We start from the raw sequence: 25,678 nt of genomic DNA on the forward strand, positions 1-25,678 counted from the left end.
AAAAAGTGCAACACGGTGGTGCTGATGATGCCAAGGAGAAAATCCCAAGATTTCTTCTGCCTGTTATCTTCTGTCATTCTTCTCTCTCAGTTCATCTCTTCTGTTTCTTGCAGTCCTGGCAAGTTGAGTTGCTCATCATAGAATAATAAAGGCTGCAAAAGACCACTGAGATCACCTAGTCCAACCATCAACCCACCACCACCATGCCCACTAGCCCATGTACCTCAGTGTGCCACATCGACCTGTTACTGGAACATCTCCAGGGATGGTGAATCCATCACTCCCTTTATTCTCCTCCTAAGGATTTTCACCCCTTCAACTACTTTTCTGATTGCAACTGAGTGTTCAGACAATGTTTTCATAGAATGATGCAGTGTGAATTCTCTATCTTCATTTAAGGGTGATCCAACAGATGGATTGTATCTAATGATACTGGATGGCTGAACCTGGTATCACTAAATACTCTTTAATATGGACTCTTTAATATGGACATAGTGCATCTCATTTCATGTGAAAAGACTCAAAATTTTTTCTTGTCCTTTTAAATCACCTGCATTGTGTTTCATTTATTTCTGTTGTCAGTCATGCAGTACCACCCAGGTAATTCTGTATTTCATTACTGTTGCTACTCATTTGCTCTGTGGACCCTTGAAAACCTCAGCACCAACTCTGCTGAGAATCTGGAACCTTTCAAGCCATTGATGTATTTGCAAAAGCAAATGTTACTCATTTGTAGAGCATCTCTGAACTTCTGAGGAGTGTGTGCCTCATGTGGTGTTGTTTCTAACCAATTGTTTTCCTCACCTGAGCACAGCTGGAACAGGTGGAGGCACTGTCCCTGGAGATGTTCAAGAACCATGTGGATGTTGCACTGAGGGACATGGTCAGTGGGCACGGTGGGGATGGGTTGATGGCTGGACTGGGTGATCTTAGAGGTCCATTTTTATTCCCCAAGATGTTTTATTGGGTTTCCATACCATCCTTTTGCACCTTGTTTAAGCTCGCCAACCAGCTCTGCATTTCTGCCCCCTCACCAGCATCACCTGGGTAGCTGTTTAACATGGACATACTCAACTATGCCCTTTGCAGTAATTTGGAAAATGGTATGAATTTGTGCCTCTTTTGTAGGTTTCGAGCTACAAAACAGCTTAAAACTGGTTCTAAAAATTAGTGTCTCTGTCAAGCTATATGTGATGTACCAAACTAGGTGGAAATAACATGAATTCTCCTTCATACTTATGTTTCCTGCCTGTACAGCCTTCTTGGTTACTCTGCATACTGTCACCATCAGGGGCAGGTAATCAAAGCAACACTTGAAGGTATTTTTATTCAGGCTTGGCATCTCCTACTACTTGTTGAGAGGGTTATCTTCTGGTCTGATCTGATCGCCAGTTCTTATCTCTGGAAATGATCCAAATCCCACAGGGCACACCATTCTTTGGTTTGCTGTTTGAAGGAGACATTTTGATTTATGTTTGGATTTTGCATTTAGGGATTTTCTTTTTGCTTTCTTTACAAAGCAACAAAATTCTCACAAAACTGATAAGGAAAACAAAATGGTTTACTTCTTTTTTTTTTTCCAGCTAGAGTGAAATAGGATGGAAATGTCAGTCTTTTCATCAGTTAAAAAAAGTAATCAGCCAAATGAGAATGTTTCCAACACTATGTTTGGGAAAACTGTAAAAATAGTGAAGACATAAGTATATTAACTATGCTTTCTCAGCTTTATAAAACCATTTATAAAACATGAATGAATAACGGGGAATACTTTTATTAACAAACAACAGAACCCACAAGCTTTGAATACCTATTCCAGGAAAAAAACAGTTAACTTATTCAAACAGCAGTGTAGAAACCAGAAACAAACAAACAAAATTAGATACTTTCCTATGAATTTACATTTTAGAGTTAAAACCTCTTGATGGCTTCTAGGGAAGCCTTATGTCCATTGTAGTTCTCAGGAAACAGCATTGCTGACTACAGCATAAAGCAGCTGGAATTGTGCTGATTTGGTAGGCAAAGCCTTTGAAGCTTATGGAGGAGTCAGAATCTTAAGAAATGCCAATATTATTTCAAGAGGGGAGTGAGGAAGGGAAAACTCTATTTCCAAAAGGAGCAAGTTTGGAAGGTAATTAAACTCAGCGGCATCTTAAAAGCCAAAGCAAGTCTTAACTTCTGAGCTTAGCTTGGACTGAAGCTCATGGCTGAAAGCTGATATGGGCTTTTCCTAAATGTGGGAATAGTTAAAGCACAGTCCAACAGGGCTGCAGCCTGGATATACTCTATTTTTAATCTCTGAGAAACAGCATGGAGACCATGCAGTGATCTGGCAAAGCCTGGAGAGTTAGGAGCAGCATAGTGGTTTCCACACTGTTATTTCTGAGGACCTTTCCTCTATGTTAAAGTTCATCTGGATTGGTCTATCATGTATAAATCAGGTTTAGCCCTGGTAAATTGTCAGTATTGCCTGATGCTAAGCAAGGACTCTCTGCTCTGTTGAAAAGCATGAGACATATCTACTCCTGAGGCTCATGCTTGGGGAAAGAAAAACTATTTTGAGAAGGGAAAGAAGACACAAAAACTCTTCTTTCATTTTCTATTCCTTATGCCCTGTTATGAAGGAAGGTTGTTTAACTATCATGACCAAAGACATCCTCTGGTACATTAACATAGCTGAAAAATATATTAGTCGTGGTTGCTGAGCCTTAACCTATGATGCTTCAACAGAATTCAGTTTTGTAGATGTCTAATAAAGAGCAAGATGGACTTTTCTAATGAGATAACCAAGAAATGGAATTTGCTTCATATTTTAAGAAATTAGACTATATCAAATGTGTAATAAAAAATATTTTCTATAGGATTTTAGAATATATACATATATAAACTACCTTAATTTTTAATGCCCTGTTGATATTGATGTGATCTCTACAGTATCTAAACATAACTAAATGAGGCTGCCCAGCAACCTCCCTTATACCTCAAACAGTGATTACAAAACTTGAAGCCTTGTCCACGCTGTAAGTTAAACCTGCTTGAAAACAGGATCTGAAATCGTCCATCAGACCTGATCCAGCACCCACTAAATCTAGGCTTAAATCCGTTCCTGATGGTAGGAGCTGGATTAGGTCCTAGACACAGACTCAGATTGATAGCTCTCCAGCTCCATTGGCTGAGCAACACTAAAGGCACCTGAAGGAGTTACTACGACTCTTAAGGCATGTCCTGGTAAAATGAAAAGTATTCGATTTTTCTTTTCTTTTTTTTTTTTTTTTCTTCAGAATATTAAGAAATACTTAATATTCACACAATCTTAAGACAGTTTGGGCACGTTTGCATTTCATTTTGAATAAGGGCCCAAACTGACTATGCGTCCTGGACATAGCCTGTGCTCATATACAGAATATAGTCTTCAATCAAGCATAAGGCACAATGAAGGGGATCATGATGGAGCAAGGAGCATTTATGCCTGCATCCTTCCTGCAGCATTCATCTCTGTACATCCACTTGCTTGCCCAGTCCATGTAGAAAAGGTAAGCTAGCATCAGATCCCTAGAGCTGCTCCCATGTCACGTGCCTGCCAGAACTTCCATCACACCCACCCCACCACAGGGCTTTTGACAGAGGCAGGGGGAAGAGGACCAAGAAGCACAATGTGCTTTATATTATAACCTGGCCCTATGTCTACCCAGAACACCATGGACTTGGTTTTGGGCCGTTCCTCCAATACCCAGACAAATCCAGTTTGCATTCCTGTTTAATCTAGCACTGTGTCTAGAGCAAGTTCAGATTCACTTTCCATGCAAGGTTTGAAGCAGTGTAGACAAGGTGTAAGGGCCAGATCCTGATCTAACACAGACAAAATTTGCCATTGTCATTGGCCTGAGCTCTTACCCTTGCATTATACTTTAAGGTAGGTGGCATGTGAGTTCTCCTGCTTTAAAGAGTTAATGTAGGGGATCTGACCACCAGCAGAGGCAAGTTTCTCACTGAGCTTTCGGTTCATCAGCTCCATGTGCCTGGTATTTTTCCTAGCTTGCCGGAGAGACCTCTTGACTTTCTTCACCCGATCTCGCAGCTGTTTGTTGCGTTTCTCCAACGCTGCCACCTTCTGCTGCAGCTTCTTCACTCTGTCCTCCTCCTCAAACAGGGCTTTCTGGACTGAGGAGCACATGAGCTGAGGGGACAGAAGAAATGAAATAGGAACAGATGAGCTTTACACAAAAGCTTATTCAAGTAAGGGTTTACTCAGGTGTTCCCCAAAGGACTTCACAACTCTTCAAAAGTACAACAGCTTTTTTGAAATTCTACTGACTTTTTTTATACTTCTTTTACTAAAAGCTTTGCTTTCACTTCTGTGTTCAGCTAAGATGCAAAACTGTAGATTTTAATGATACTAACTGTTCACAGTGTCTTTTTGGAGCTGCTTTGAAAGACCTGTTGAGCCCATTGAATTTAAGTTGAATTTATGGAGGAAGGTTGACCTATTCATGATCTAAAAATGGAATTCAAAAGCCTAGATAGGCTTTCTCTGGCAGAACATTTGGAACTGACAGAGAACCTAAGCAAACAAGTATATCCTCTGTGTGGTGATGAAGAACTGCATGTTTCTTTCTACCTTTCTTTGTAGTAGTTTCACCTGAAAGAGAGGGAGGGAGTCCACTTTGATGACTAAAAGTTCATTTGCTTTGGAAACCCCCAACAGCAAAAACCATGGTTGGTAAACAGAGCAACTGCTTCCAGTAGCCATAAGCTCGTGTTTCCTGTACAAAAGAACCATGGGGCTTTGCTGAAAGGGCTGTGCTTACCCTGACTACCCTCTCACCAGGAATCTTTTATAAATGCACACTAGGAAGACTGTAAGTTCACAGATGAAGACCAGAAATTGCACTGAACGGGGGAGAGTTTGATTTTGATCACAGCTCATTCCAAGAGCTGTTTGAAAACAGCAGGTACCTCTTGGCTGTCGTGTTTGCCAAACCCTTGCAAAGCTTCAAGTAGAATTTATCTTGAATTTAAATTCCTACACAGGAGACCATTGGGTGGACAAGATGTTTGCAGGAGGGAATTTCACTTCCTAAGGGACTTGCTGCATTTCTCATTGTGTACTGGGGGACAGGCATGTAGTGATAGCTGTATCACAGAGTCCAGTAAATTCATGCACTTGAAGTGTGCCGTTGTTTGAACCCAATCACATCTACCTGGGTTGGTTGCTGAGGAAATGGCAACGTGTGGTAGCTGACATCAAGGATGGCATTAGCCTCACTCTAGAGGCACTCCCAAACCATTGAGGTTTGTCCCCTGTCAGCAGAGGCTGGGCAGTTGTGCAGAGATACTAGAAACTCCTCACAAACTATTAGAAAGCCAGACAGCTTATTTGCTTACACCATTCCTTTTCCGGATCTTCACTCTCCAGCCTGAAGACAGTGTTTTAATGTTTAAATTACCTGGAGATGTCCAAAGAGAACACTGGAGCAACACAAGTATAAAAATTAAGTCCCACACAACTTTGCCTACCAACAGGGCAAGCAAAAGGTAGGGCCTCACTAATAATAATAGGATGCCTACCTGAAATTACAGGACAACTAGCTGAAAAATGAGCTCCTTTGGTCCTTCTATGTGTGGAAAAACAAGGAGAGGTCCATACATTCTCACCAGCTGGTTGCAAAAGTGTTTTTCACAGGCTCTGCAGTAAGGATCGTGTATAGATGTGAGTGCTGTCCTACCTCTGCTGCTGCTGCCAGAGCTGCGGTTCACATGGGTGCACTCAAGTTATTTTTAAACTGTTAGATCTGATGCTGAGAACTGTGTAAATCTGACAGACTGGAGCTCAGTCCAGCCAGTGTAATTAACCAGGAATAAATAGGTAAGGAGTAAGCCAGCCCTTGGTTCATGTTGCTACTCGAAACTTTTTGTTGATTGCCAGCTGAGATATCCCCACTTTGGGCAGTCCTTCCTATCGAGCATATCTATAAAGAGGAATTTCACACCCCATTTTGTCCAGTCTCGCGAGTCCGTATGTGCAAATGTGTAGAGTTTGCACTGATGAACATCAAGATCAAGCTTTAATCCAAAAGCATTGCTAAAACTACTAGGAACTGACTTTCTTTTTCTAGGAACGATTCATGCTCCCATTCCCCACGGCAGCTTGTCATGCCAAGTACACTAGAGAGTTTTTTTCCTCTTTTTTTTTTTTTTTTTTTTTTGACATCACATTTAAAAGATACTGCAAGATACTGCTGGATACATCCAGCAAGCTAAGTCACTTGAGAATCAGCAGCAGAGAGTTAAGCAATAAGTCTGAACTGCTGTACTTAACAAGGTATATATGCCCATAGACCTGGGAAGTGAAGACAGTTCTTTAGACAAATCTGTGAATTATTTTTCAAGATTTCCTTCAGAAGTTACATTATGAGAGGACCTACAGAAGATTTGTTTGTTCTGGACATCTCTATTTGTATATTCCACAGTTGGGTCAGCAAGCACATCCTCAGTGGTATTTAAACAAATCCAGAGCAGAACAAGAAGATGTAGCAAAAAAGGTAGCACAAAAAGATCCACACACATCCTTAGGATTTAGCCCAGACAGCATACAGCTGTGGAACCACAAATTACATATATTCAAGCATTTGTCTGAAACATCCTGTCACAAATACACCCGGTCATAAGTTTCACCACATCTAGATGATTTACACAGTCAGTCTATCTGCCAAACAAATCATCACTGCATTACATCAAACTGATCTTTGGAGTGTCACATTACAGGCATGTGAGCCCTTTACTAGATAGTCTGAATCGACACATGTAAGAATTTCTGTCTGATTGACAGACACACACATCTGCCTTCTGTAAGCGTCATTAGAATGAGACAGTGGATGGGAAAACTTCCACGGACAAAGGCATGATGGTAGTGTTCATCCAACACAATTTGTCCATACATGGCTGGAATCAGTGTTGCTGAGCTCAAGTCACTCAAACAGCAGTTGTACCCAAGTTTTGACCATCATCTACTGAAGGAAGAGGAGTTGAGATCTAGCTGGCTCCCAATACTCCCAATGGGTTGCACTGCTAAAGAGCACTGGAGAGCCATTTAGGACAAGAGACAAAAGACTTTAAGTTGCACAGAGAGAGATTCATATTGAATATGAGGAAAAACTTATTCTCAGAAGGAGTGGTGAGACATTGGAACAGGCTGCCTAGGGAAGTGGTGGAGTCACCATCCCTCAAAGTGTTCAGGAAAAGTGTAAATGTGTCACTGAAGTACATGAGTTAGTGGGCATGGTGAGTTGGGTTGACATTTGGACTAGATAATCGTAGTGGTGTTCTTCAACATTAATGACTCCATGATTATGGAGAAATCTTTCATTTGAGATCTTCTAAAAATATCTTTCACATCAAACAGAGTTTTTGGACATGGATATCTGTTGTGTTTCATCAGCCAAGATGACCGTGGGAACATCTTTAAATGCATGTCTGTAAGACCTGATCTCCCCTGCATGAGCAGGACATTTCTTTAAAAGACCCAGGGATAAGTCACTTTGGTTTCTTGTCCCCATAATTTTTTCAGGACCCATACTGCTGACTGTGCTTGCACTAGCATGGGATGCTCCCTCAGCACCCCAGATCGATCATCACCCTAACACAACCTGTTGGGAGCATCCATTGGAGACACAGCCCAAAGGCTGAGATTGGGAAGCAGTCTTTCTGCTCTGTTGCCAAGCCTCCTGCACACTGCACCCCAGCAGTTCATCACAACCCCACCCTGCTCTCCTTTCTCTCTCCCCTTCTGCAAATCTGTCCTGCAGCAAAGGTAAAGGTCTGAATTTGCTGCACATTGCCTCACTGCTCTGTGCTTTACCACTGTTAATGTTATATAAAACATCTTAAACTGAAACCTTATGCAACATGAAGCATGTTGCTCCAGCTCTATTAATCTCAGCAGAGCCATAATTCATGCATTCTCTCAAGAGGGGCTTTGAAGCCAAACATAGCTCTTTATTTTTTTTTAACTCCACCAGGATTTATTTCCCCAAGCCCTTCTGTGTGCTCAGCAAGACAAGCTCTTGGTGAAACTAGCAGGGACATGACACAGCTCAAGCAGGCAAACCTTGTCTCTCCTGGCAGCAGCAGTTCCCTTTGAACCATACCTTGCCATTGCCAAATTTCAGACTGTGAGCATCACTTTCTCCTTTTGTTTGGCCTCTTTGGACAGGTTCAGTGGGAGCAAGCAAGCTGGATGGACAGAGAGTTGATGTGGTGAGGGGTAGGAGGAGGGATCTGGCAACCCTCTGCCAGATGGGGTTTGGGATGGAGTCACTTAACCTCCAGTTACTGGGGCTTTTCAGCCAAGAATAATGCTCCTGCTGAAGTGTGGAAAAGCCCTTGTCAGCACTGTTAAACTATCGTGTTGGGGAAGCTTGGTTAAACTACTAGTGCTTGCTGCAAGGCTGCACCTTTCAGAGGTTCTGAAACAGGGTCTGAAGGCAAATCCAGCAGCACTGTCATTAATGGGAATAAACTGCTATTTCCTTCCTTTGCTTTGTACAGAACACCAGGGTAAGTACGACCTGGGTAGAAAAAGAAATGGTGGTGCCTATTCTAAGGATAACTGGATCAGCATTTCTGCACAATGGACATGATTTAGTGGGCATGGTAGTAATGAGTTGATGGTTGGACTAGATTATATTAGTGGTCTTTTCCAACCTTAATGATGCTATGATTCTATTTACTGTGGGAAGTATAAGGCCTGTGGCATAAGCTATCAGTTAATTCAAACTATCAGAAGCAGAGATTCAGTGGGATAAGAGGCACTGTCTGCAGAGCTTCTGCCATCCTACAGCCACCACGACATGTTTTGGCACTGCAAACAATGTCTTTCCTTCTTTCTTTCTTTCCCATTCCACTGCTCGCTAAAGGCAGATTTTCATTTTAAACCTCTAATAGGCAGCCAGTCAGGACATGTAATCTCAACATTCCCAATCATCAATGGAGACAAATGGCCATGTCAAAAGGGAAACTTCTAGCCTGACTTATACACTTACCTTGAGAGGCCCCCTTTCTGGGACCCTTTCTATTGCCTAGGTAACTTGCATAGACTGAAATGGATTGCATCCAGAAAGCCACGAAATGGTAGCTGGCATCACCAGCTACCCAGGGGAAGCTGCAATGGCAGCATAAGGATATTTGGAGATTGGAGGAACAGAAGTAAACCCATATTCTCTAATCAGAGCACTGTTAAAGCAGCCTTCTTGGTTCTGGTCTGCGTCAAGCTGCTGCTTGGTGGAAAACCACCTGAAGAATCACTCAAGGGCCTGCTGGGGCAGCTCTTGGCCTATGTTTTGGCAGGTCTCTTGGCTGATGCTGTGCCTTGACATTCCCCTGAGCAGATGACCGTGGACCATCTCCCTGGAAAAAGTTATGGTATTTACAAGCTGTGACGTAAAACTTGAGTGCCAGCAGCTCCACCAAGTACCAACTCAGCACACAGGATGGTTAATTTACTGGGAAGATTATTTTTCAGAAGGAAAAACACCTGCAATCTATTCTTTTCCTTCAGAGCTTTTTTTTAAGCAATGACCTTAAGCTGAACAACAGATTTTTCAAAGAAGATCCTTCCCCACAATGAAGAAAAACCAGACCTTCCTCTCTGGCAAGGTGTCTGAATATCTGATGGCTCTCATCATCAGTGGGTATGGCAAGCATCCATTTTAAAACCCTGCCCTTCAAACTTGCAGCCCTTGACTCTCTGCAGCCAGACTAGGATGATTTTGGAGGACAAAAGGGGGATTGGAGGTGCTTTAGGGATAATAAAAATACTTTCAGCACTGAAGATACCTAGATAGAGGTCTCTAGCTCCAAAACTACACACAGAGCATCACCTGGGCTCTGCCTCCCCTGGATAAAGTGAGTCCTGAAGCCTGGGATTCTGCTAAGGGGGAGGATGTGAAGATACCAGGTGACAGCCTGACCCAGTCCCTTCTGATGGGATGGGGGATGATGGTGGTAATGTGACTCCATGATACTTGCCTTGATCACTGTCAGCACCCAGGAAAGAACCAACTGAATTATTCCTTGTATTTGCAAAGGAAATAGGAGATGCTTTAAAGAGGAAAGAAACCATACAAACCAAGAAGATAGGAAAGGAAAAAAAAAGATGCAGAGTATGAGCCAGGCTGCCTACCACAGGCATCTCACTGGTGCCAAGTGAGCAGATAAGTCAGTCCTGACAGCAAATCCTTAAATTCCCTGCACAGCCAGTGGGAGACAGGGTCTCTAGGAAGAGAAAAAGATGTCATGAGGGCAAGACCTCACTTTGGGACACCTCCAAGCCCCTTCCCTCTCCTTGCTGAACACAGGCAGCTGTGTGGGTGAGAGATGCGCACCAGGAGCCAGCCGGCTGCTTTTTCCAGTTGCTTGGAGATGGAAGGGCTGCACACTTGTCTTATTTCCTTTGAAAGCATTCCTCTCAGCAATTTGCCCTAGATGCCACAGGAATGCGGTGGTGGATCTGGGAGGGGAGCGGCCAAGTCCCACATCTAAGTAGTTTAGCAGGAGCAGCCATCCTCCTCCTTGCTTCTCTGGAGATGCAGAAGTAAGGGCTGAGTGTTGGGCTCAGTGCTTGGTGCTCAGTCCCATCATACCTTGCGCTTCCTGCATTGCCAGCACCCTCCCAGCTCAAGGCTGGGCTGCACATGGGTGTCCAAGGTGGAGCAGGGCATGGGGAGGGGAGGGTCCCATGGCCACTCCAGGGGTCCATCTCTTTGGCCAGAGAGTTGTGGGGTTTTTTTGCCCAGAGAGGTTGTGGATGCCCCATCCCTGGAGGCATTCAAGGCCAGGCTGGATGTGGCTCTGGGCAGCCTAGTCTAGTGATTGGCAACCCTGCACATAGCAGGGAGGTTGAAACTAGATGATCATTGTGGTCCTTTTCAACCAAGGCCATTCTATGATTCTATGATTTCCACAGTGGTTGATTCTATGATTTCCACCTCAACAGCATTTTTGCTGAGACCTGTGTCCCTTCTTCATTAAAAGTACCCTGAGTGGGCAGTGAAATAACTAACCATGGGGACAAGTGCATGGAAAGGCACAGAGCAGCCACGCCACTGCTCCTGGCTCTCCCCATTCCATCACAGGGGTTACACACACAGAGGACAAACCAGCTCTAAAGCTTGGCAGCACAGCTATAATCCAGTCCTCTGGTTCCTTCTGAGCACTGGCACAACTAGGAGATATTCCTGATATTTCCTGTTCCTGGGGAATGCCTTGCATTGGTTCTTAATTGACTAGTTATAAGCAAATGACAGTGAAGTTAAAAGTGCAGTACCCAGCTCAACCTTGCTGAGCTTAAGAGGGTGACGGAGCACTGGAACAGGCTGCCCAGGGAGGTGGTGGAGTCTCCTTCTCTGGAGATGTTCAAGACCTGCCTGGACGCCTACCTGTGCGACCTGCTGTAGGGAACCTGCTTTGGCAGGGGGGTTGGACTCGATGATCTCTGGAGGTCCCTTCCAACCCCTACAATTCTGTGATTCTGTGATTCTGTGAAACACATCTTTGCTGCTGGAAGCAATTTAGATGCGGAGAATGAATGAGTTTGTAGGTCTGCCTCACAAGCTGTGCTGCTTCATGGGTTTCTGCATTTTGCTCAGCTTGAATTTTGATAACAACTGAATTGTTGCTTTTTTTTTTCCCAGTCATTTTTGTCTCAGAGTTAGCATAGAAGTTTCAGTTGGGCTTCAAAATTCTCAAATAGGCTATTTTTCTGTAGCTTGTACAAAAACATTCCAATTCCACAGATATCAAAGTTTCCAAAACTCGCAATCCACTTTAATTTCTAACTCAGCTTTTCCCCACAAGGTATTAGTACTGTCACAATGAAGCTAATTAGCCCTGATATGCCTATAACTACTTTGCCAACATACCTTACCTCAAGCGTATTGTTCCCTAATTGAAAGTTGCTGTGCGACCATGTCTATACCTAACCTTGTTTTGCTTGGCATGTATTTCAGTAGGATTAGGTCACCATTCCCCCTACATATATACACAGTGAGTTAATTAAATATCAAGGAAAGGATACAACTGGCAAGACCAGAAACAAAATTGATTGTGTCTTTCCCTCTGACTGATGAGAACACAGGGAAACAGGACACGGCTGATCAGAGTGCATGGCAGTTTATGCACTGCTTATTGCTATTGAAATGTCTGTGTTGGTTTTTGAATGAGCTCACCTCTTCCCCATGCTACAATAGCTCCTGGGAAGTTAATTTAATGGTCCTGTTAAATGTGCACCCTTATTTAACAGGAAAACACTGAGGGAAGTATGATATTTTCAAATATATCATCCCTTGAAGCATCACAGAATCATTGAAGGTGGAAAAGACCACTAAGGTCCTCTACTCCAACTTACAACTCAATCCCACTCAACCCGAACCTCCCCTGGTGCAACTTAGGGCCTCTCATTCTATCACAAGTTACCTGCAACTCTAGATGCGGCTTAAGCTAAGAACCAGCATCAACTGGTGCGGAAACCAAGTTATCCTCATCAATATTCATTTGGATGAGCACTGTATTTGTTTAGACCAACTTTACACCGGATTCAGAATCACAGAATCACAGAATCACAGAATTGTAGGGGTTGGAAGGGACCTCCAGAGATCATCGAGTCCAACCCCCCTGCCAAAGCAGGTTCCCTACAGCAGGTCGCACAGGTAGGCGTCCAGGCAGGTCTTGAACATCTCCAAAGAAGGAGACTCCACAACCTCCCTGGGCAGCCTGGTTTCCAGTGAATGTTTGCTTTAAGCGTGACTTACTTCAGAGCAACGTATTACAGCCTGTAGGAGTTCTCTGGAGGCCCCAGCAGAGGTGTTCAATGATTTGGAGTGGTAGGTGCTGCCTGGATGTCTGTTGGCTCACGTTTAGATTAACCATTGCTGTCCGCAGTACGAAAGAGTGGGAGATATAGGTGGTGGCAGGATTGGGGTGGCTGAACCAAGAGCCTGTGTGTCTGCAGATCAGCTGTGCCTGCAGTCCCACAAAAGCTCAAGAGCCATGCGATTGCAGAATCACGGAATCATAGAACTGAATTTGAAGGGATTCTTAAAGGGCATCTGTCACAGCTCCCCTGCAGTGAACAAGGACACCTACAGTTAGATCAGTTTGCTTGGAGCCCCATCCAGATTGATCTTGAATGTCTCCAGAGATGGGGCACTCACATACTTCTCTGGATAGCACAATTCAGTGCCTCACTACCCTTATTTTAAAAAACCTTTTCCTTATATCCAGTCTAAATCTCTCCTCTTTTAGTCTAAAACTATTTCCATTTGTGAGCAATGAGGTGAGAGAAGACAGGGGCTGAGCAATGTGGAAACAAGGTTGACTGAGGTGACAAAGACTTCAAAACCCCCTGTGAGTAAGGCAATGCCAGCAATCTGTTATACAACCAACAGGTTCAGAGCGTGGATGTTGAGTGCCTATATCCTCTATGCTGAGAAGTCAGAGAGCAGGCGTCTTCCAGCCCCTCTACTTCCCCATCTCTGGGCTTATTATTCCCAGCCAGCACATCCATAAACTTTTGCTCCTATGTCACTTCTGAGGCCAAATGGAGAGAGAGAAGCAGAGCAAATCCCAGCAGGGGCATATGCAAATGCTTAAAGTGTGAGTATAATGCATTCAGGGACATCTCTTGTGCAGTCACAGAAGCAGGGACATTTGCTTTAAGTGGTGTCCACATCTCCTCCTATCACATATATCATACTTTGGGCAAGTTTTATGCACAGGGGGAAAACCCATGCTGAGAAAGGCAAATGTTTAAAGTAACACAACATCTATAAAAGTCATGTTCCCCTATAAATCCCTCCACTCTGGATGTTTTGGCTTCACACTTCACATAAGCTGCTGCAGCTGAGTTGCCTCTACAAACAGATAGGATTTTCTTGGCCACAGGTTCAGATGGAAACTCTGCATGCACTGCTGCTGCAGAAAAGCTTCTGGATTTTGAAGAGCAAAAGTAGGTGTTCTGAGGCAACCTGCCATCCTCTAATGTTTCTGGGAAGCCAGGGCTTCCTTATCACTCCTAAACAGATAGGGGAAAGGCCATAGAAATCTTACTTAATTTGTCACATCCACTTGGGTGTAGGGAAGCAGGGGGGGTTAAAAGGACGCACTCCAACCTGCATTTGGCTGGATTTGGTGCATCTCTTTAGAGAGTCTTTGCATCACCCTACTTAATGCATCTAACCTAGATCCTGAGTAGGAAACATTGGGTTTATGGGTTGTTTTGACAGTCTGGAGAAAAAGAAATTCCTCTGGAGGATGAGTCAGAACAACTCATTCAGAGAAGGAAAGTGAGCACTAGAAATAGTGTGGATACAGCTCAGTGTGGTGCTTATGCAAACAGCTGGAGATGCCCCTGCCATGGCAGGAGCAGCACAGGGACTCTACCAAAGCCTTTCCCAGTAAGCATGGAGATATGTGAAACCTTAACAGGATCAAGAGCAATGGCACTGAAATCAGCCTGGATGAAGGATAGGGGCTTGATGAGGGACATCTGCATCTGCAGGGAGCCAAGCTCCTGAGTTACACCACGAGCCCAACCCAATCCAGAGACCTCAGCAAGGAGTTGGTCGCTGTGCTCCTTCCAAACAGAAGAGAATAATAGAATTATAAAGGCTGAGAAAGCCCACTAAGATCGTGTAGTCCAACCATCAACCCACCACCCATGCCTACTAAAGATAGGCATGCTCACCAGAGGTGACAGAGCAAGAGGTGATGACATGTATAGGCAAAGCAGAGAACAGGGCTTGTTATTAACTCAGGGCACAGGCTCCCACAGAGGTGAAGTGGAAAAGCTTCAGTGAGGGTGGGAAAGGCAATGGCAAAACAAACATGTACAATCTGCAGGTGCTCTCTGGCTAGCATCAGCATGCTGAGAGAGAAGCTGAGGAGGCAAAATGCTGGGGAGACTAATCAGCAGCTTCAAATAACAAACTGAGGGCACTAAAATCTGATTGATGAGTTTGCTGCTCTCTGATAGTCCCGTCCTGCTGTCCTCAGCTCCGAGTGCTGCATGGGCTGTAAATCCTGAGTGGCTCCAGACAACCTGAATACAATACATGGGCAGCAGACTGCTCTGATCACGGCAGATTTCGATAGAAAGGTTCTGGGGTGCCATATTTCAGGGATTCTGCCTGCCTGAGTTTAAATGGCCTCAAGCATTCAGGGAATTAATTTCTACTTTCCATAGAAGTCAAAGGCTGCTGCTTCACTCCAGTATAACCCTCCAATAGGGTCCTGCTCCTGAACCAGCATTTGAATTCTCCCTAGAAACGCTGGGTCATGGCAACAAACAGTCATATTTAATGACTCAAGTCTCTCTCTTTAGCTTTGCTATGCTTTATATACACACAGAAATATATGCTGGGCAACTTAATGCCTTCTACAGGGAAAAGCTTTTCAGACAGGATGGCTTACAATGTCCATAGAAAATAAGGTCTCCAAATAAGGGTGAGTCTCCCCAGTGCACATAAGCCTGCAGCTCTCATCCCAGCCTGATTTTGAGAGGTGATGAAGGAGGCAGAGCTGCTCAAGTGACAGCCATAGCAGCTCTGGACACTTTGTCCCCAGGCTGATGAGTGCCATGTGGTAAACTCCAAGAAGAACCAAAATTGGAAGGCATGCACTCAGCTGCTGATTCGTGTAACAACGGTGGCTCTCAGCTGTTTAATCCTAAATTAATAAGTGTGTTGGAGAGGGATAATTACATAGCACTGCACAGTGAGCGCACAGTGACACCTCTGAGCTTAGAAAGAGAAATATGTTCAGTCACAACCCTGTTTTCTTCTTGGCTTTTTTGTGAATAATTGCCTCGTGATCTGCAAATTCTGGTAAGATCCTGCTGTCACGTGCTCTTTCCTGTAAAGTCTGCTTTATTATTGACTAAATATTTATGGGTAGGTATCAAGTGTGTCTCTGTAAGTCTGTACTACCATTTGCGTATGTGCTTTTCTAACAGTTTGAAGATCCTGTAGATACTTATTTTGTTTTTATTACAGTTCTCTGACACTCAAGATAAATATACTTCACCAGTTTTGTATTGCACCCCATTAGCAATAACAAGAGCCAGGACCTGGACAGTCCCAAATAGTAGATGAGATTGTTGAGGCACTGGCACAGTCTTCCCAGGAGGTGTTCAAGGTCCATCCCTGGAGGTGTTCAAGATCAGGTGGGATGGAACATCATCATGGGGCCCTGGGCAACCTGATCTAGTGCCTAAGTTGGCAACCCTGCCTGTGGCATGGGGTTGGATAGATGATATCTAAAGTCCATTCCAACTCAACCCATTCTATGATGCTATGATGCTATGATGCTATGATTCTATGACTCTATGAACTGAATTGCTTCCCACCCCTCCGCCAGTAGCAGTTTATAACATCTGCACCAGAAACCATCCATACAAAACCATACACATCTGACATCACAGTAATAATAGAGAACAATAACAACAAATGCACTGTGAAGAAATCCAGACCTGGGCTCCAGTTTACTGTCTTAACTAGCACACTTCTGTTGTCTTTTGGCAATGGTAATTTTGGAACAGCAAAACAGCAGTTATTTTGAGCTGTGTTATCTGAACAGCTTGTTCTCATTAAGCAACACACACACTTCACACCTAATCAAAGCAGGCAGATAAAATGAGTGTCCTAATCGGCAGAAAGGAACTGGATGCCTCCTTTACAGAAAGGGCAATATTCAGTTAGTGGAAAAGCAAGAACTAGTTTCCCCGTGCTTCATTTCCTCTCTCTAAATGGCATAACAGGAAATATGTCGTTTTGAGAGTTCTCTGAGCTGATATATTCAAAAATTAGGAAAGTCTATATTCAGAGTTTTGGATGGTGCAAGAATGGAAGAAATAGGGGAGCCAAGACCTGTGGTCAGATTCTTCAGTTTCATGGAGAGTGATCTCAGTGCTTCCCTGTGCAAATTCAGAGGTTGAGACTAGAACACACAGTTTTCCATTAATGGTAATGCTGTACATTGTCTGCCATGGTATCCCTGCCTCTAGCAATCTGGAAACTCATTTTCCAGGAAGGATCCTGCAGAAATTGCCCAGCGTTGGAGTGTATGACAGGTTGAGCTTTCAATAATTAGAAGTTTAGTCAATAAAAGTTTGTAATACAAAATCTGCCTCTCAGTCATGTCACAGATTAAGGCATTTAAAGTCACATTATCCAAGAAGAGGAAAGGAGAGGGTGTGAATGCTTGGGTCAGACAGGTTAGTGGCATCCAGGGGTTTTGGGTGTGTTCTGTGTCACTTTTGAGATAGACAGGAGGAATTTTCAGAGATGGAAAGATCACGATCCTACTCAAAATGGGGACACTTTTGGAAATCTGCCTACATGTCTCATTTGCCAAGAGTTTGCACTAAGTCTTCTTTAAAGACAAAGGTAATCTTGTTAAACATGCTGAAACTTTATTCTCTGTTGAAGAGAGGAGAATGGGATGTAGATGATCACACATAGGGCTGCGCTCTCAGAGGTTTATAACACTGGATAGAGGAATCTATGTGGCATTAAATAATGATTATTCTGTTTCTGTCTGTCTTGCAGGGCAAGCATGCACCTGGTCAAGTGAATGAAAGTGGAGTGCTGTTCTACACATGCCTGGTCACACAGAATCACACAGAATCACAAGGTTGGAAACGACCTGCAAGATCATCTAGTCCAACCACCCTCCCATTCCTATCAGTACCACAAGCTACTAAACCATCTCTCGTAGCTCCTCATCCAGGCGCCTCTTGAACACTGCCAGGGACGGCGACTCCACCACCTTCCTGGGCAGCCATTCCAGTGCCTGACCACCCTGTGAGAGAAAAAGTTTCTCCTAATGTCCAACCTAAACCTCCTCTGGTATAACTTCTGGCTGTTTCCTCGGGTCCTACTATTTGCCTGGGAGAAGAGGCCAGACCCTTTTGCACCACAACCTCCCTTCAGGAAGTTGTACAGTGCAATGAGGTCTCCCCTGAGCCTCCTCTTCTCCAGACTGAACAATCTCAGCTCCCTCAGCAGCTCCTCATAAGACTTGTGCTCCAGACCCCTCATGAGTTTTGTTGTCCTTCTCTGGACACGTTCCAGGGCCTCAATGTCTTTCTTGTAGTGAGGGGCCCAAAACTGAACACAGTACTCGAGGTGCGGCCTCGCCAGAGCTGAGTAGAGGGGGATGATCACCTCTCTGCTCCTGCTGGCCACACTATTTCAATTACAAAGGACAAAAAACATTTAATTCCTTGTAAAAACACCTTCTTGGAGCCATGTATTTGTTGGCTAAGCACTGTCAGATAATTATCTGTCATCTGGATGGGACAACTGTGTCCTCTGTTAGGTGTGTGGTCATTGACACATTGGCACTGGAAGGGCATAGGCATGTTCATGCTTCTTCTTGGCTCCAGAGATACCTGGTAGAGGATGCATGTAGATGGTTGGGTGTTATAGCCCCAAGACCAAAATTTTCAAGCATGATCAAAGGAATAACTCCCAGCAATAGCTCTCATTAGGATATGGATGAATAAACTAACTGTCCTTTAGTCCATGTTGATCAACAGGTGCAAGCACTTGGGCACTAACATGCTGATGGTCCCACCTCTTCTGTACTTACACACCAACAAAACATCAGAAAAGCAAGCTGACAAATACAGAAGGGATTTTTATAGAAAGGACAGGAAATATTTATTCTCATTCATTGGCTGCAACAGAAATTAATGGGAATTTGAGCTGGTGTGGGAGAGTATAACAAAATTGAGCACTGTAGGGATTGTTCGAGACCCTTTCCTGCATGTATTTGAGGCCTCTTTCCATCAATTAGATGTGATTTAGGCATAGTACATGCAAACTGCAGCACAAACTCAGCTGGAAATGCTGTATGACAAATTTGTTTAATCTGATTCCAACACATACAGATCTCCCAGTTCTGCCTTGGTCTGTTTAATGTTGCTAATAAACACATTACTGTGCTGATATTCAGCACCTACAGGTCTAAAGGCAGCTGATGTTATTGAAAGAAAACACAAATGTGATCTACTCTGCTCACTCAATATATCTGTAAGCCATTTCAAGTGAAGAAGCACCATAATAACGTATTTTTTAAAATTGCATAATTTTGAGTCTTTTTCCTTCCATCTACTCCCCACCCCAGAGATTCTGCTACTTACCAACATTTCTTTATTTAGTCCTTTCCTAAAATAACCTTCCTCAACTGAGAAATTTGTAAGTGTTTGGGAAGGGGAGGAGTTGTTTGCTGTTGTATTGGAGGGAGAGAAGGGAAATTATTTCCTGGCTGAGATTTATGTGTCAAGTTTTAGCTTGCAGCCAGACTTTTTATCCAAGTTATAAAATCTGAAGATAATTCCAACTCTCCTCCTCACTGGCTTTTATGAAGTAATTCCTGATATGTGTCAAAATAAAAGAAGGCTTTGCACTGTAGAGACTTTGAATGGAAATGAGACCTTTGCATAGAAGCAAAAGGCAGGAAAAGAAGTCACTCTAGAAAGAGCTGGTCATTAGAAGGAAGGAGCTCAACTGCAGGTTACTAAAAACTGGTCAGTACATTGTCAAATCCATGAGCAAGAGAGAGGAAGCACACAACTCTTGCACTTGACAGTGGATAAAATGAAGATGAGCTTGGTTGAGGCATCAGAATCGTTGGAAACTTCCATAAATACCACAAAGAGGCTCTTGATCTGCTGAGACTATACTGCTCATCTCCGGAAGGTGTTTTGATCCTTCAAGCGAAAGGATACTGAACCATGGGCACTGCTGTGCTCCTCCTTCCTTTCTGTCACATTTGCTCCACCAGACCAGGCCAGATCATGCTGGGCCAGTGAGGTGACCAGAGCAGTCATCAATGGTCTGGTTCAGAAGGAAGAGCACAGAGGTTGCAGAGATGATTAACTACATCTACTTGAGTTGAACTCACTGAGAAGTGGTTAGGACTGTTGGCTGTATCCATACTAGTAAGCTGGAGAAAAGTTTCATTAAGCTGGGAAAGCTTCATTAAAGAGTAGCCCTCAGAATCAATGCAGCGCAATGCAGCAGCTGCTTGCTTGCCTCCTGTCCTTCTTGATGGGCCTGATCCAACCTCTCAAGGTCTCAGGGCTGAGCTCAGATGCAGATGGGAGGTGGTGATGAATGTGCAACCACTCCAACCCACACAGCTCTGGGGTTGTGTAATCCAATTGTAACACAGAAATAGAAGCTGGCATCTTCCCAAAGAGCCAACTACTACAGGAGCTTGCTGAGTTTCTCTTACTTTCACTGAAAAGCTCAAGCAAAGAAGACGCCTGGCTGGGCTTTAAAATAACCCACCATAATTTCCCTCTATTCCCCACCCTGCAAATTCTTATGGTGCTGACATATACGCTCTCCTAAACTCCACATTTTTTAAGAACAGTTGAACCAAGTGCTGGGAGAAAGCAAATCCCGTGAAGCCACCTTGGCTGTATTTAAATGCCTTCTGGAAAGATCTTAATGCAAGACAGACGTTGACGATATGTTTGCACTTGTAACTAAGCCCTGGCTACACTTGAGCTTGGCTTTAACAAGCTTTCCCCAAAATACCACACATGAAATACAGGCAAAGAGACAAGGATGTTGGTTTCGGAGTTATGTGTGACAGAAGGCAGATTTCTAGAAGCTAGGAGTAGATATGAGGATTTCCATACTCGCTCCCATCTCTGCTATCTACTGTCTACACCTAAAAGGCTGTTCAGAGTTGTTTTGATACTCCAGTTGTGAAGTGGGTCTCTTAGAAACAGTGAGCACACAATCTGTAGGACTGCGAGGTGTACAGCATTCAATAAAAGCCACAGATGCTCAGATCTGCTCAGAAATACCAAGAAATGTAGTTTGCCCCCACCTTCTGTTTTGTGTGAGGGTCTGGTAAATGGCAGATCAGAATTGATGCTCTGCTATAGACTCAAGGCAATGAGTCCAAGGATTGCCAACATGACCAGGTAACAATTTGGACAAGGTGACAGAAAGGAGATGAAAGCAGTGTGATAGTGGACAAATAAACTGCCATTAGTCCAACAGCCACATGACAACTTACACCTACCTTTTGAAGTCAGTTGTATTATTGTTGGATAGGTGAAAGCTCATGCCTTAGGTCGTTTATTTGAATACTCAAATTGAGTAAAGACTATTGAAAATGTAGGCCACAACCCTGTACAAGCTTTTGGTTGCTGCAGGAAAGTTTCCCAGACATTTCAAAGCTTCAGTATTCAAAGGCCTTTTCAAACTTTTAAAATAAAACTGATGTATTTGTAACGAAAATCAAGAAACAAGAAAATTATAGGGATAATCCAATGTGAACACCACTTCATTCAATTGCTGAGCTGAAAGCAGAAGTGCAGTCTCATTCTTGGGTTTGCAGCCAGCCTTGTGCCCTTTTGACTGGACAAATCCAAACCTACATCTACTCTAGACGGTGATGAAAGAAAAGCTCATACAGCAGTGTTTCTCCTTTATTGCTTTATCTAACCAAAGTATATCAATATCCTAAGCTAACAAAGCCAGTTTTATCCAAAAATTTGGAAAAAGGCTTTAGGTTTCCAAATCTTTTTTTTTTTTTTTTTTTTTTGCTTTATTTTGATATTGTGAGCCTCATGAAGTCTACACAGAATCACACATAGGAGAGGAAAACTGAGAGATCCCTCAAATAAAAAGATGGGCAAATTTCTTCCCATATCAGCTCACCTCGATGTTAAATAGCAACAGTAATGATAAATCAGCAGTTCTGAGATGAGTTTTGAATCATGGTCTGTGGATGGTGCACAAGGAATGCAAATGCAGCTTGCTTGGACTTCAGAATTAAGAAACAATGAAGTTACAGTAAGGGCCACAACAAAGCGTGTCTGTAGGAACTGCAGCTGGGCACTCAGTCTTCAGTGTGTGTATGTTACACATTAAACCCCTCTAGGCACAAATAATTCACACACAGCATCTGCAAGGCCTGCAAAAGTTCAGGGGGAAAGGAACACAGATGGAAGAAAGCCATTGCTCGGCTCTGAAAAATTACAATCAATTCCCTGTTACAGATTTTCCATGTCACTGAGGACAGTGTGGTGTTATGTGGCACTTTCACTCCTCATCATCAGCAGAAAAACCTTCCTGAAGGCTACCTCAAAAATTCCTCCCTGGATTTCCATAAGAAGCCTAAAAATTCCCCACAGCAGCTGTGAGCAGATGTTCCTCCAACATCCCTTCTGACAGCTGCTGGACACCACTGAGAATGGGGCCAGGCCGGCAGGACCCACGTGATGCATGGCTGCATCCCTGGCTGGTGGCAGGTCAGCAACGTGCAGCAGACCTCTGGCTCCTTTCTGCTCCTTGTTTAAACTTCACAGTGCTAGTTGAGTGGAAGCAGTTTTCTGGATGCTTTCCCATTTCCTTAATAGTTCAACAAACAGTACTAAGATCATGGAAGGGCTCAGTGTGCATGTTTTAGGGAACCCAGGCTTCACAAGTATTACTTGGCCATCACTGCTGTGATGGAGATGCCGTGGCCTTTGCTTTTCCCCTGTTTTTAAAACTGCTCTACAGGGTGTTTTATTGCATTTAATGGGGAGCTTTAAAAGGCTCCTGTTCTAAAGTGCTTTCAGAAGACAACCTCCATAAAGCAATGCTTTTCCTCACTCTGATTCTTCAGCTATTGTTGACCTTGGTGAAACTATGCAAAGGGCAACTTCCAATCTTGCTTTCAAGGCTGCTTGTTCATTCCTGCAGGAGGTGAATGAGGTTTCCCATGGTTGAAATGGACAAAAATAATTAAGGATGGGCTTTGCAGCAAGAATATTGAATGCTCCATCACATCATGCATGGTCCCCAAAAACACACTTTATATTAACTAGTCTAGAAAATATTAGAGAAATAATATATTGAAAGTTCAGGTCCAGTATGGCCCAATAAGAGATTTAGCCTGGATATAAGGAAAAAGTTTTTTACTGCTAAGAGCAGTGAAGCACTGGAACAGGTTGTCTAGAGGTGGTAGATGCCCCATCCCTGAAGAAACTCAAGGTCAGGCTGGAGCTCTGAGCTACCTGATCTAGCTGTAGCTGTCCCTGTTCATTGCAGGAGAGTTGGACCAGGTGACCTTTAAGGGTCCCTTCCAACTCTAACGATTCTAAGATTCTATGATTCTAAGAGCAACAAAAATCAATCTTGATTAGAACAGATTAACTTATGCAATTGAGCCTTTGATCTGATTTCCTGTACAAAATTGTCCAAAGACATCACTTATGCTCACTGAGTGACCTCAGAAAGTACATATCTTTCCTATAAAAAAAAAAAACCAACCCCTTTTCACTGGTGGGGAATCCATCATGACCCCTGGCAAAGTAAAGGAAAGCCCTACAATTCTGTGATTCTGTGATTCTGTGATTAATTATTTACTTGGGTTTTAAAAATGCTTTCAAGTTGGGTTACATATACATATATTGCTACCAATTTCCAGTTGCAGATTAAAAAAAAGCCAAACCAAAAAAAAGGAGATCTAAAACAGAACACTTCTGGTTTGATTTCCAAGTCAGGAAATCCTCTCTGTAACTGCAGTCTCCCAGGTAAGTCCTACACTCCCACCCACACTACATCCAGGTATTTGAGGAGGTGCTGCTTTCCTTTCCCGAGAAATGTGGTGGCCTCCAGCAATCCCTAATTAGCACCTTGCTGATCCACGAAGCGCTGAATACCACTTGCTTCCCTATCGCTCGACTCTGTAACCAATAATTACATTTTTGTCAGGCTGCCAAGATGCTCACACACACCTGCATGCTGCCCACACGGTCCTTACAAAGAGATTTATAATAATTAATTGTAACATTCCTATCACAAATCTCTTATCCCACTTCCAGCAGTGGCATGCAAGTCTGACGACAGGCATGTCTGACTTCTCCCACTTGTTTACCAAGTTCAAGTCACTTAAGAGTGTCTTCTCTCTGTATCCTTTGATGCTTTGATTCATTTTTTCCCCTGACATCTTAATTTACATCTAGGTGAGGAATGGTGCTTTTTTTCTTCTTGTTCTGTTTTTTCCTAGCTATTTGTTCATATCTTCCTGACTAGTCTAGACAGCCCTACCACTTGCAATTTTCCCAAGATGGATGCTTGCCAAATTGCACGTCTCTCCTCCCACAGAAAGTGGGCCAAGTTTCACCAAACCTCGTCCCATAGCTCACCATTTCCCCACCTAGTAGTTGTCTTCCAGAGCTGAAGAGGTGAGAAATGAAGGCTTTGTAAGGTATTCATCACCTCCAGGACCTCCTCCCACTTCCCAAAGGTATCTAATGTCCATGCAGCATCCCACATAGCTGCATCCCTTATGCTTGCATTCCTGCTCCCTCTCTACTTTATGCTCACCACAGAACATCTCAAGCTGCTAATGCAGATGAGCACTGCTTTAGCGCTCTTCTTGCTGGCCATGATGCTGCCCTTCTTTGCTAACGCAAAAGGCTTTGTTCAAATTTGCCTTCTCCCTGATTTGTTTCTAATCTGTTTTGCATTTGATTCTTTTTTTTTTTTTTTCCATATTCTGTTTTTACATTCTTCTCAGTTTTCACTTTCTCTTGCAGGTTGCTGGCACTGTTGACATCCATCTGCACTTAATCTTTTTGGGGTTAAGTCTTACACACAAATATTTGCTTTCCCTGTTGGCACTTTCAGCAGTCTAAGCAAAACTTCGAAATTTCCCTGTGGCAATGGCTGTGGGAGGTCCCAGACAGTGAGAGAAGGGGCTTCATTTCCTCATTCCTCATATACTTGCATCTCAGAGCATTTGTGGTAGTTGATTCCCATCCAGGATAGGGCAGAAACCACCTCCTTTGAGGCTCAGCCATCAATACAGTCTTCAACCTTGAATCCTGTGCTACAGGAGGATTACAGGATAGAGACCTACACACTCATAAGCTCCATGGAGAGAGTAAGTGGACTGAAAGTATCTTCCATAAGAAGATCTGGAGGTAGAAGATGAAATAGTTGGGTGAATGTTCAAAGCAAACAGAAAGTGATGATTCTCAGCGACACTGGACAACTTAAGGAAAGGTAATGCCACTAAAAGCAAGTAATTACATACACACAAAAACAACAGCAACAACAAAATATACATATATATATATATATATATATAAACTAATTCACTACAGAGCTCTTGAATGAGTCCTGAACATTGGAGGTCAGGAGATCGTCAGGAGGAGCCACCATATCTCATTGCTTCCTTTGTATAGTCTTCCCTGGATACTTCTTTTAGATGTTTGTTGGGTTTCCTTGTGGAAGCAAACAGGTGTGGACCATCTTCCATTACATATGAAAAGAACAAATGGTCACAATTGCCTCACTTCAGCTCTTTCCCAGCCAAGCAGCTGCCAAAGAAAGTTTCAGCACTGAAGCTCAGCTTTGCCTGATAGCAAGACATTAGCCATAGATGCCTTTACCCTCTGGGTCCCTGGTGAGGTAGACAACATGATTTTCACATTGTGCTTCTTTTTGATCCTCAAAATTTGTGTGCTTCCTCTTTTCTCCCTTATTCTTTGCCATCAATAGGAAATGGTTCATTGCCAGTTTTAGAAGGCAGGTCCAGGAACAGAACTATGAGTACTGATGCTATGGTTATGCTGGAAACAGGCAGCTGGCACAGAGACCTTTAT

At 43.4% G+C, this 25,678-nt stretch overlaps 1 protein-coding gene across 1 annotated transcript in view; it reads right to left on the reverse strand.

Annotated features, from left to right (window-relative positions):
- Window positions 1-1,701: 1,701 nt before the first annotated feature.
- The window catches only part of CCDC3 (coiled-coil domain containing 3), a 41,609-nt gene continuing 17,632 nt past the window's right edge, over window positions 1,702-25,678 (reverse strand). Inside the window, exon 3 of the mRNA XM_042872578.1 lies at window positions 1,702-4,174. Within this exon, the coding sequence (XP_042728512.1) occupies window positions 3,899-4,174 (276 nt within the window). The 3' untranslated portion in view covers window positions 1,702-3,898. The remainder of the gene's footprint in view (window positions 4,175-25,678) is intronic.

The sequence above is a fragment of the Lagopus leucura genome, unplaced genomic scaffold, assembly GCF_019238085.1.
Source record: "Lagopus leucura isolate 7727_CA_CO unplaced genomic scaffold, USGS_WTPT01 Super-Scaffold_100008, whole genome shotgun sequence".
In the NCBI taxonomy this organism is placed as follows: Eukaryota; Metazoa; Chordata; class Aves; order Galliformes; family Phasianidae; genus Lagopus; species Lagopus leucura.